Source organism: Hemitrygon akajei, chromosome 11 (genome assembly GCF_048418815.1).
Source record: "Hemitrygon akajei chromosome 11, sHemAka1.3, whole genome shotgun sequence".
NCBI lineage: Eukaryota > Metazoa > Chordata > Chondrichthyes > Myliobatiformes > Dasyatidae > Hemitrygon > Hemitrygon akajei.
In genome coordinates, this window is record NC_133134.1 from 20,346,029 (window position 1) to 20,359,752 (window position 13,724).

The 13,724-nt window shown below is 40.6% G+C and overlaps 1 protein-coding gene across 3 annotated transcripts in view; it reads right to left on the bottom strand.

The window, feature by feature from the left end:
* grin2aa (glutamate receptor, ionotropic, N-methyl D-aspartate 2A, a) overlaps window positions 1-13,724 on the bottom strand; it is a 295,273-nt gene that overhangs the window by 69,717 nt on the left and 211,832 nt on the right. For all 3 annotated transcript variants that reach the window (XM_073060333.1, XM_073060332.1, XM_073060331.1), the window contains exons 8-9: window positions 8,183-8,308; window positions 3,820-4,049 (exon numbers count right to left, since the gene is read on the bottom strand). In XM_073060333.1, the coding sequence (XP_072916434.1) occupies window positions 3,820-4,049; window positions 8,183-8,308 (356 nt within the window). The remainder of the gene's footprint in view (window positions 1-3,819; window positions 4,050-8,182; window positions 8,309-13,724) is intronic.

Genomic DNA, 13,724 nt, shown 5'->3' on the forward strand with positions numbered 1-13,724 from the left:
CAACAGAGATTTAGATACCAGGGAATGTTTTCCATCGCCTTTTAAGTTGCCCCACCCTGTCTCTATAACTTCATTCTGTCCTCCAATCTATTGTGATATCTGCGATTATTTCCCTAAGCTCCATGGCCCATTCTTCTGTTTCTTTTTTCTCCATTAAGATGCTCACTAAAACCATTTTGACCAAGCCTTCCACCCACTTAATCTGAAATCTTTGGTGGCTCTGTTAGTTTTCTGTTTGATGATACCCCTAAAAATGACTCAGGCTGGATTGCTACATCAAAGGTGCTTTGCAAACGAATGCTGTATCCATCAGAGAAATATGTTACTGCATGGATCAAGGGCACAACTGCCTGACACCTCCCACACCACTCCCCCTCATACGCATACATTTGAGGTGCTACGAGAATGAAGGGAGGTCCCTGCCCCTCCCTGCTGGATGAAATCCTGCCAGTTTATTTAACACTAACCCTCAATGGTGCAACATTCATGACAACAAATGTTTATGATCTGAGTCAGATTATATAGTAATTTGCAGCACACATTTAATATTTAAACATTCCAATTTTCAGGGACCTATTGTTGCCTTCTTATGAAAAACAGTGGAAAGCCTTTTAGTGGCTGAAGTATTTTTTTAATAAAAGTGTTGCAGCTGAAACGCTGCTTGCCTGACCACAGCTATTCATCATTGTCAGTACAGGAAATTATGGGCTTTGCAGCATCAGGGTCTCCATTCTATGCAGTGCAATAGATAAACTCGGTCTGTTTATAACAGCACTTAAAGTGGGTCAAGCTCAGTCAAAATTGTGCTGCCGATTAATTTACAAAGACGGCAAGAGGAAGTGTTGTTGTCTGACAGACTGGTGCAAGTATTCTTCAAGGACTGGACTAAGAAGGATTTTCATGTGCTTTTTTATATATAGCCCATGACTGAACCTTAAAGTGGGGCATCAGGTATTTTGTCCTCATTAGGGAAGTACATAAAGGATAAAGAAGGAGAGAACTTCAGCATAGTTTGAACACCGATAACAGGCAAGAGTTTTTTTTTAGCAGAAAGGAGTTTTGACCATTTATTCCACATTAAAATCAATAGCCTGTCCCAAATTCCATTATCACCTCCATATTTCATTTCCAATGCTTTCACTTTGGCAAAATATTTTCATTTGGGATTGTGGACTTTCAATGGACGTGTTTTGATAATCATAAACACAATAGATTCTGAAAACGCTGGAAATCCAGAGTAACACACACAAAATGCTGGAAGATTTCAGCAGGTTAGACAGCATCTGTGAAAAGGAAGAAATAGTCAACATTTCTAGCTGAGTTAAAGCCATCATTAAGGATCCCCACCACCCAAGACCTCACTACTTTTTTATTTCTGTTTCTTTTACATTACTTTTTTAAAACATAACTATTCAAGAGTCATATATAAACTTCATGTAACTCTTTTTTTTGTTCTCTTTATTTATTGATCATATATTTCATTGTACTGCTGCCATAAAGTTAACAAATTTTACGATCTATGCTGGTGGTAGTGAACCTGATTCTGATTCTGCTCAGATCCTGAAGATCATTCTCCGCCCAAAATGTCAACTATTTATTCCTTTCCACAGATGTTGCCTGACCTGCTGAGATCCTCCAGCATTTGTTATGTTTTTTTGATGACTGTAGCACCAAAAATGATTTTGCACACACAGCACCATCCTCTATTTGCAGCCATTGTTTTTCTTTATGAAGCCCTTCTTGTATTCTGTTGCCCAGAAGCATTTTGATGCTGTTCCTGAAATTCGACCTGGACCAGAGATTCTGCTTTTGCTGAAGGAGTGACTAAGTGTTTGGGGAATGGAAAAGGAGGTCAGAGGGCAGGGAGAGGGCAAACCTTGAACCTGCCCTACAATTCAGTGCCTCAAATCTGAGGGAAGCCTCAGGCTGCTCCAGGAAATTTTTCAAGTTGAGAGTATGTGCGAGTTCTATGAGTCCTTTGAAACAATCCCAAACATAAATGGAGAGAAAATTCAAAACTCTGAGATGCAAAGGGACTTGGGAATCCTCATGCAGGAATCCCAAAAGGTTAATTTGTAGTTTAAGTCAGTGGTGAGGAAGGCAAATACAACATTAGCATTTATTTCAAGAGGACTAGAATATAAAAGCAATGTTGAAGCTTTATGAAGGACTGGTGAGGCCTCACTTGGAGTATTGTGAGCAGTTTCAGGCACCTTATCTTAGAAACGATGTGCTGACATTGGAGCGGTTTCAAAGGAGGTTCATGAAAATGATTCCAGGATTAGAAAGGCTTATCATATGAGGAGCATTTGATAGCTCTGGGCCTATACTCACTGGAACTCAGAAGAATGAGGGGTGACCTTATTGAAACCTATTGAATGTTGAAAGGTCTTGCTACAGTGACTGTGTGGAGAGGATGTTTCCTCTGGTGGGGGAGTCTAAGAACAGAGGACACAGCCTCAGAATAGACTGGTGTCCTTTCAGAATGGAGATGAGGATGAATTTCTTTAGCCAGAGAGTGGCGATTCTGTGGAATTCTTTGGCACAGGCATCTGCAGAGGCCAAGTCACTGAGTACATTTAAAACAGAAGTTGATAAATTCTTGATTGGTCAGAACAGGCAAAGGTATTGGGAGAAGGCAGGAGATTAGGGCTAAGAGGGAAAATGGATTACCTATGATGAAATGGTGGATGATAATCAGTGGACTGAATGGCATAATTCTGCTCCTATATCTTATGGTCTTATACCTCAAACAACTGTACATAATCCTAGAGGCAACTAATTGTTGCTTAAAATTCTTAAGCAACCATCATGAGTTTCCTTTGCAAAGTCACATAATACACAATTTTAAGTTTTCATACTATCACTTTCTGCTTCAACGTTCAGGTTATATTTTGCCTGCCAGATTTTGTTGATATACAAGCTGTTCAAATACATTGAAGAGAATGTATTGCCAGTCAATGGTTTTAACGTTCTCTTCAGCATAATGATTCAGGATAATGGATATGAAACAGCATTTGGAAATCAGAGGCTTTACTATATTTGATAAACCTTTCATCAGTACTCCTCCAAGAGGACCACACCATTGTCATAGGGTTCGAAGGCTTTGACTGTAGTCAGGGCTTGTGCTTAGGCTCTTGGTAGGGTCACCGATGCCAAACAGGTCAAAGGGTAGAGGCCAGACTAAGAGTGGCGCACCAGTCCAACAAGTTTGGGGTTTCAGCTCAGGGCTAACAACCCTGATTGACAAAAAGAGACTGTTATGAAAAAGGCATTGAAGAAGCTTCTATATCTGTGTGCAACTGGATGGACAGAGATGAAGGATCTTCATCACTGCCCTAAACACCAGCTGCCTAATTGGCAGTAAGTAAGTTCATTAGTACTGGCAAAATACACAATTTTCAGTGTTCCAACACCCTAAGACAAGAGGTTGCCTTATCTTTAATCAAATGAGGAAAATATTGGTCCTGATGAAAGGTTTCAACTCAAAATATCAACAATATTAGTGCCACACACATGCTCAGGCTGCTAAGTTCCATCAGCAGATTGAAAGTTGCTTCAGATTCTAGTATTTACAGTTTCTTTCCAAAGAAAAAAATTGCATCTTTAACAACCTTAGAAATATTACAATCCAATTTACAGTCAATTAGGTTATTCTGAATCACAGCTACCACAAGTTTAATGTACTTTTGTATGAATGATCTGTCTGGATGACATGAAAATAAATGCTTTTCACTGCATTTCAGTACATGCGACAATATTACAAACCAACCCAATGACCAAACCATTTCACTGTCATTGTGCTTTCGGAGAAATTACCTTTTTGTCACTAAGCCCAGTCACTTGGTCAACAAACTCTTCCTGAATCATGAAGGCAGCCAAGTTAGCAGTGTAACTTGCGAGGAATATTACAGCAAAGAAGGCCCATACGGAGACAATTATTTTACTCGTAGTTCCCCTTGGATTCTCGACCGGCACAGAGTTGTTGAAAACTAGGCCCCAAAGAAGCCATATTGCTTTGCCTATTGTAAAGGAGGGGCCATGTGGAGCTACAAATAAAGAACAACATATAAGAACATGTGCTAAGCAAGAACAGAAATTTTCAAATTATTCTGTCCAAACCTTTAACAGCTTTCAGCAGAGTATCGGAATAACATTGGTTCCAATACATTTCCTCAGATGGTATTGAAGAATCCTATGTCCTTACCTTTAGAAGAATGACTGTACAAGGATGTACAGTCACTAAGAGATATTACATTGGATTCTCCACAGGGAGTTCATTTCCTTCACTAATCTTGTAAATCCTCTCTTTCAAACTGGTTATTATTTTGAATAAAAGAATGTTCAAACCAAGATATCACTGCAATCCGTAATTGTTTTTTTGATGTATATAACCAGAATTTTAAGACAACCTTACTTGGTTTGTGTCAGTGATTGTTCTCTGTGAAAAACATTTCATGTTTTTTTCCTCAGCGTTAAACTAGATGAATTTCGAAATGCCTCAATGCACTACATTTACCTCAAAAAGAAAGATATGAGCCAAAGAAATGACGATATATTTAGTTTAATCAAAAATGCTATGTAAATGAAAGCCGAGCAGCAGGGAAATGAAGATAAAAGCAAATGCCCGTGCTGGAAACAACAGCAGAAAATGCACTCAGGAGGTCAGCCAGCATCTGTGGAAAGAGAAAGAATTAATGGCTTAAGTCCGGGACTTTATCAGACTGAAGAGACGGAAGGTAAAATGTTATAAAAATTGAGGGAAACAGCAGAAGGATAACAGGAAAGAAAAGCAGAAAAGATTGGATTAATCCCAGTAGCATAGAGATTAGTGCAACACTATTACAGCTTGGGGTGTCAGAGTTCAGAGTTCATTTCTGACACCATCTGTAAGGAGTTTGTACATTCTCCCTGTGACAGCATGGATTTCCTCCGGGTGCTTCAATTTCCTCCCAGAGTCCAAAAACCTAACAGTTAGTAGGTTAATTGGTCATTGTAAATAGTTCTGTGAATAGGCTAGTGTTAAACAGGCGGGGAGTTGCTGGATTCCATGGCTCGTTGGGCCGGAAGGGCCTGTTCTGCGCTATATCTCCAAAGAAAGAAATAAAATCCCTCGAATTATCTTCCTTTTCCACAGAGGAGTCTAAATTCTCAATCAATTGCAGGAGCAGCTTCACTGAATAAACTGGGATGATTCAAAGAGGCAATTCACCACTTCCTTCTGAGGAGCAAATAGCATTAAACAAAAAAAAATGCAGAAATTAATTAAGAAGTCTTTACCATAACAAACAAAGCCTTAAACTGGAATGTAGCTTTGGCAACTTCTGTAGGTAACCGTAGCAGGCAAGAGGAACTCTGGTTTCACTCTAACCTCTACGAAGGATTAGGAAGTTTTGTTTTCTCCAAAAGCTTTTTACCTCTTGGAAGAAATACGCACTGTCATGGCAATAATCCATTAACGGCTTCCACAATCAATTCTCAGCACACTTGTCTCTGGTATCATCTCTACACCCTTCCCTCGACTTAAACTCTCTTCAATCTTTTATTACTACCCACTCTTGAAAGTAGCGCAAAGAGAGAAAAAGCATAGAAGTTGTATCGAATCTGAATCAAGTTTATTATTATGGCTGACATGTTGTGAAATTTGTACAGTGCTGTACAGTGCAAGACGATAAGTCACAATAAAAAAAATAACTACTGCAAAGGAAAAAGTCCTTTGGTTACAAAACATTTTGGGAATCCCTATGGTGTGGAATGTGCGGTATGAGAAAAGATATGAGAAGATTCACTTTATTTGTCACATGTACATCAAAATATCCAGTGAAATGAGCGCTTTGCATCAAATCAAACCAACTCCGCAGGGATCGTGTTGGGCATCCCACAAGTGTCACCACACTTCTGATGCCAACATATCATTCCCAAAATTCACTTACCCCAAACGTACGTCTTTGGAATGTGGGAGGAAACCGGAGCACCCAGAGAAAACCCACACAGTCATGGGGGGATTGTGCAAACTCCTTACGGACAGTGACAGGAACCTTACAGGTAGTGCTGTAAAGCGCTGTGCTAACCGCCGCGCCAGCCACATATGAATGTAGGACTGCCTTTTTCTGAAGTGCACATTGGCATGGTTGGTCTTACATACTGACAATTAAATCTATTAATAATTGATAACCACATGAAGTTCATACAAAGCAAGATCAAGGATGTGCTTTGAGCTTCTGAGGCAATAATGTTTCTATTTTTTAAAAGAACTGATTAAAGAATTGAAATTTTCAGCTGGAAGGAAGATTCGTGTGGATATTATGTGCAAGGGGCGAGAATCCCAATAATTCACAAGGAAATTGCTATCTATAAACAATAAAAGATTTTGTTTATATCCAGATTTTCAGTAAGATGATCTAATAGTTTAGATGATGTGTCATTCCACCTTATTAAAGAAATATATCTTTTCTAATTCAGTATCTGTAAAGCCTTATAGGGTGTGTCTTTCTGGAGCACAGCTAGTGTCTTAACAAGAAGCCTTTTGCTGAAGTATACACATTTTATAATGAAACCAGATGGCAGCTTGAGGAATGAGGCAACATGGGGCCAATATGACTTTGGTATATTGTAACAAATGAGTCAGAGTAATGCTTGACAGCCCTGAAAAAAAGACACATCGTTTGAGATTTGGAAGTCACAGCCTGTTCTATATTTTCAATAAAATTTTCAGCAGACCTGACTAAATAAATAAGCTTCTGGGTCCCATCGCCTCACTCAAAGGTTTTTCTTCACTTTCATCAGGAAAAAGGTTTTGTCCATTTACACCACAGAAATATTGCAATGTACCTTACAGTTAATCACATATGCTTGAAGGGTAGTTGCTACTGTATTGTTAGAGAGACAGCAGCCAGTCGCAAATTCTCATAAACAGCATTGCGTACCTGAGACACTGTCGAAGGAAAGCAGTGTCCATCCTCCGAGATCCCCACCACCCATTCCATGCTCTTTTCTTGCTGCCATCAGGTAGAAGGTACAGGAACCTCAGGACTCACCACCAGGTTCAAGAACAACCATCAGGCTCTTGAACACTCACTTGCCCATCTATTGATATGCTCCCACAAATGACCTCACTTCCAGGACTCTATCTTGTGTTCTTGTTATTTATTGCTATTTTTTTTTATTTGCATTTGCACAGTCTGTTGTCTTCTGTACTCTGGTTGATCTTTAATTGATCCCATTATAGTTACTATTCTATAGATTTGCTGAGTATGCCCACAGGAAAATGAATCTCAGGGTATATATATATATATATATAATGGATATGAGATAATTACCAAAGCCCCAATTACAATTCCTCTATTCTTTTATAAAATACTGTCAAAGGATGTGACATCCAATGGTGACACAGTTTAACATTTCTTCGAATAGACAGGCACTTCCAACCCTTGGCACCTCCTTGGTCCCGGCACTGATTAGGTCAGATTAGCTTTATTTGTCATATATGTATCAAAACATACAGTGAAATGCATTGACTACTTCAGATCAAATCAGCGAGGACTGCGCTGGACAACCGACAAGTGTCGCCACACTTCCAGCGCCAACAACGCCATGACCTTCACCGTACGTCTTGGGAATGTGGGAGGAAAGCACAGCACCTGGACAAAACCCACGTGGTCTCAGGGTTCTATACGGGGTCATATAGGTACTTTAATAATAAATTTACTTTGAACCTTGAGCTTTGAGAACATTCAACCTTCTTACAACTCGTGGCAGGTAACACATCTACTGTGCCACTGTGTGTTCCAGTAGCGTAGCACTGGAGCAAAGTTTGAATGCTTATTCGGAGTTGAGAAGTCTACCAACTGCAACTAAGCCATGGTTGGTACCATTAATAAGCTGCTTGAGGTCATTTGGTTCATATTACAGATCTTTTATTAGCCTAGCACAGGGATGAGTGATTTCAGTTACAAGAACATACTAGGAGGTCTGAGACTGGTTAACCTTGGAGCGGAGAAGGTTGAGAGGAGGCTTGTTACAGTTTTATTACAGTGACTGCCATCGTCTGCCAACACCACCCAAAAACTTATACATCAGCACTGAACATGCAACATACTCTGATATACAGTGAGACAAGGGAATGGCTACAGTTGTTCCAATTTTGCTCAGAGGAAAACTACAAGCAGGACTAAACACTTACCTCTTCCTTTTGCTAAATTTCTGTTGTACCCGACAGGGCTGAAGTACTCAAAAGCAAACACTGCTATGGCAGACACGATAAGGAGTGTTACGAACATCATGACCCACACAGCTGCACTGAAGGGTTCTAGAAGGAAGGAAAGAAGGCATTATTTAATACATTATCTCATTATCCATAAAGAGATGTTGGAAGGAGAGAATTATACAGAAAATTGCAATGTCAGCATCCCATTGAAAACATATTGTCTTGTCAGTTGGGGAATCAGGAGCAAACTAGAGGAAAGGATCAGCAACCACTGTCCTCATTGGCTACATACAGTGTCAACACCAAAGCCAGTGAGAGTGGGAATGATTGGCTAACTCCACTGTCAATCAAACTCCATGATCAGACTGCTGTAAATGACTGCCACTGATTTCATACACAACATTTTTGTTTATTCTTTTTACTGAGATACAGCACAGAACAGGCCTGCTCGGCCCTTCAAGCCGTGGCAACAAGCGACCCGCAATTTAATCCTAGCCTAATCACAGGACAATTTACAGTGAGCAATTAACCTATCAATCGGTATGGCTTTGGAATGTGGGATACCCGGAGGAATCCAACACTTATAGACAGTGGTGGGATTATACAACCATACTCCACTCAATGTATCTTACTAAAGCAAATACCCTGCGTTTATTAGGAATCGTTACCATTGTTTCTGGACTTGGTTTCCTGAGTGAATCTACAGTGCTATACAATTCAATGTTTGCTTTAAACCCGACACCCTGATACTTCCAAGTTATTACTAACAAAGTGTTGTAAATAAATAAAGATTAAAGATTAGCTTTATTTGTCACAAGTACATCAAATCATAAAGTGATATGATTTAAAATTATGAGAGGCATAAGACCATAAGACAAAGGAGCAGAAGTCAGCCATTCGGCCCATCGAGTCTGCTCCGCCATTTCATCATGAGCTGATCCAATCTCCCCTTTAGTCCCATTCTTCCACCTTCTCACCATAACTTTTGATGCCCTGATTACTCAGATACCCAACAATCTCTGCCTTAAATACACCCAATGACCCGGCCTCCACTGCTGCCCGTGGCAACAAATTCCATAGATTCACCACCCTCTGGCTAAAAAAATTTTTTGCATCTCTGTTCTGAATGGGCGCCCTGCAATCCTCAAGTCATCTCCTCTCGTACTAGACTCCCCCACCATGGGAAACAACTTTGCCACATCCACTCTGTCCATGCCTTTCAACATTTGAAATGTTTCTATGAGGGCCCCCCTCATTCTTCTAAACTCCAAGGAGACCAGTCCAAGAGAGGTCAAACGTTCCTCATATGTTAACCCTCTCATTCCCGGAATCATTCTAGTGAATCTTCTCTGAATCCTCTCCAATGTCAGCACATTCTTCCTAAATAAGGAGCCCAAAACTGCACACAGGATAGATAGAGTTGACGTGGATGGGGTTTTTCCACTGAGAGTAGGGGAAATTCAAACAAGAGAACATGAGTTGAGAGTTAGGGGGCAAAAGTTTAGGGGTAACACGAGGGGGAATTGCTTTACTCAGAGTGTGGTAGCTGTGTGGAATGAGCTTCCAGTAGAAGTAGTAGAGGCAGGTTCGATTTTGTCATTTAAAGTAAAATTGGATAGGTATATGGACAGGAAAGGAATGGAAGGTTATGGGCTAAGTTCAGGTAGGTGGGACTAGGTAAGAGTAAGCGTTCAGCACGGACTAGAAGTGCCAAGATGGCCTGTTTCCGTGCTGTAATTGTTATATGTTATATGATATGTGTCATTTGCATCAAATTAAGTCAGCGAGGATTGTGCCCTGCAAGTGTCACCACACTTCTGGTGCCAACACAGAATACCCATAAATAAATAAATAGACACATAGGTACTAGAATAGAGTGGTGGGGTGGAGATACGTCTCCACCAAAAAACTTGTCAAGTGCCCCTTCCCTCCGCTAGCTGGCAGGTCAGCCTCCGGCAAGGTATAGCACTTGCTTAGCCCCCCTCTCCCCACCCCCAGTCAGGGTCATGTGAAGCCATGGGAGCAGGTGGTAGATGGTCATATGCGCAGCTGGGCAAATCACCAATCCTGGCTCTGCGACCACAGGCAGACAATCTCTGAAGAGGATTGATAACGGCTGGGGTCAGCCGTCTTGTAAAGACACAGAAGAAGGCAATGGCAAACCGCTTCTGTAGAAAGATTTCCCAAGGACAGTCATGGCCTTGGAAAAAAAACCCCAATTGCCCACGTAATATGAGATGGCACGTAATAATTGAACATTAGATCCTGGGAAGAAGAGCAAGAAACCCTCCACCTTTTATGTCTCTGTATTTGCAGTGCCTCCAGCCTCCAATCTAACCATTAGCAACCGAACAATAACTTTCAGTAAAATGTTCTCCAGTTAATTTTGAAAAGATCTGTGTATTTGCTGAATCATGTTCAGCAGATGCGTCAGAGGCCGAAGGGCACATTCCTTTGCTGTGCTCTACATCTGTGTTCTACGTTCAATGCCATACTGAAAGCTTGAGGTTCGTGGTGCATGTGCTGATGCCCGTTTTTGATGACTCCATCACAATGTATATTGTACTGATACTGTTATAGACAATAGACAATAGGTGCAGAAGTAGACCATTCAGCCCTTCGAGCCTGCACCGTCATTCTGAGATCATGGCTGATCATCTACCATCAATACCCGGTTCCTGCCTTGTCCCCATATCCCTTGATTCCCCTATCCATAAGATACCTATCTAGCTCCTTCTTGAAAGCATCCAGAGAATTGGCCTCCACTGCCTTCCGAGGCAGTGCATTCCAGACCCCCACAACTCTCTGGGAGAAGAAGTTTTTCCTTAACTCTGTCCTAAATGACCTACCCCTTATTCTCAAACCATGCCCTCTGGTACTGGACTCTCCCAGCATCTGGAACATATCTCCTGCCTCTATCTTGTCCAATCCCTTAATAATCTTATATGTTGCAATCAGATCCCCTCTCAGTCTCCTTAATTCCAGCGTGTACAAGCCCAGTCTCTCTAACCTCTCTGCGTAAGACAGTCCGGACATCCCAAGAGTTAACCTCGTGAATCTACGCTGCACTTCCTCTACAGCCAGGATGTCCTTCCTTAACCCTGGAGACCAAAACTGTACACAATACTCCAGCTGTGGTCTTACCAGGCCCCTGTACAAATGCAAAAGGATTTCCTTGCTCTTGTACTCCTTGTTCACCTGTTTATATAACGAACCAATGTAACAAGTTCCATTTCCCTTTGTGTAAAAATGATTATAACTAATCATTGCCCATCACATAAGAACTCATTTAACAATTAAAAAAAAATTTGCTCTTACTTGAACGACATTTTGTGCCCCGGATTGTGAATTTGGGATTAAAGGCTCTAATTTTGTCAGCCACACTCCCCCGGGTGGAACATTTATACTCCAATCAAATAAAGTCTCAACTTTGGCTGGTGGGTGGGAAACTTCCTTCTGAATCAGCAGATTGAGAGTTCAAGTCCCCTTCAGAGATACGAGCACAGAACTCCAGAAAGAACACCTCTGTTCTGTAATGAAAGAGTACTGTACTCTCTAGGGTTTCAAGATAGACTTTTAGCTGGAGTAGAAATAAGGGACGGATTTCTCTCCTGACTAATATACTGTATTTCTAACTTTTTTAAATTTAGACTTCCATTGCTTTGCAAACCTTTTTTATCCCCCCCCCAAACTATACCTGAGGGATTGAAAAACCACCTTAAAGCCAAATGGTTTCATAAATGTAAAACCTGCCCCAGATTTCAAAGTGCATTAATCAGCTCTCAGGTTCCATGTAATGGAGAAGGTTCAAAGCTGAGAAAGTGCTTTGCCAACAAACCACCCGCTCATGACTTTTAAAACACACAATCCTACATGCTCTGGACAATGGAAATAATGTGATATCAGAGGTGGGGTTGACCACATACTCCCAACGTGGATCTGTCATAAGACAACCTTCATTAAATTTATGACTTTTAACACACAGACCACATTCATTAATTCCCCATTGCCAATGTTCAGTCTGTTTGCCCACATCCTCCCCCAAACCTGTTATATATATTAGTCACAGCAGAATCAAAGGAATGATGCTGAAAAATAAGCAATAAAATCATTTTAAAGGTAGTTGGTAGCTGTTGTAGGAAGAAAAGTCCCAAGAGGATGCTAAAAATCTTTATTGTGTTTTATAGTACGGAGCATCTTTCTAATTAAATCAGCATTTTGCTTTAATCATGAAGGCTTTTGGAGTGCTGGGATAATTGCTTTCCCGCTTCTTCTCTCTGATCTATTTACATCCATCACCTATTTCTTCATGACAGATCAGCTGCAACTAAGAAGCCTCATCCTCTCACAACAATCGCCACACCATTTGTGTCTTTCACCCTCTAGGTCTTCACATTCTCCTCTCCATCTCTCCCCCTTCTCTGCAACTAAGAGAACATTTGGTTACACTTCCTTGCTCTGATGGAAGATCATTTATCTGAAATGTTAACTCTTTCTCTCTCCCTGCACCTGTTGAGCATTTACATTCTCTGCTTTTAGTTGCTGGTGACAGAATTCGATATACAGCACAGAAACAAGGCTTACAAGTCCCACAGCAGCATTGCTGTTCCACATAAACAATACTATCACAACAGTTAAGGATGGATGTTCATCCTTTGGAGTGAAACCATAAGATATGTAGAACTACCTAGTAATAGTAATGTAAGCCGAAAGCATTGAGGTCAGAGGTCAGGCTGTTATGCCATGACGGAAGACATCTTATTACAAGCTCAACACAACCTTCCAAGAACAAACTGAATGTGATAGGGAAAATATCAAAGTTTAAAGAAAATTTATTATCAAAGTACGTAACATCATCATATACTACCCTGAGATTCTTTTTTTTTGCAGAAATATAACAGCATCTACATACAAAGACCGACAAACAACCAACGTACACAGGAAGGCAAGTTGGCAGTTAAAAAAATAATAAATAAACAAATAAGACTGAGGCCATGAGTTGTAGGGTCCTTGAAACGGAGTTCACAAGTTGTGGAATAAGTTCAGCGTTGAGGTGAGTGGAGTTAAATAAAGGTGAAATTTAACAGAAAGTATAAGTACGCTACAACATGGTACCATGTAGTAGCTTGATTAAATTTTACATAAATGCTGTTTGGTTGGAACAATGAGAAACACTCGCTGGAAGGGGTCCAGTAACCAAATATTGAAATAGTGTTTGGTTAACATAAGTTTTGGTGTCTTCCAATAACTGATTTGCCACTGACCTGTGGGAGAGTGGAGCAGATAAAGCCACCTTGGCAAATGGACAAGTAGTTCAACGAGTGGAAGCAACTGAAGTGGGAATTGTCTTTCTGTATCCAATTGACAATGAAAAATAATGGCGTATAAGAATGAAAGGATGTAGCTAGTTGGTCACCAAGTCAGAGGGCTTTAATGAACGATCATGTCAGCCAGTTAGATGTTGGGGGAATTTCTCAAAGCCATTAAGTACTGCAACGATTCTGATTGAACTTCATCA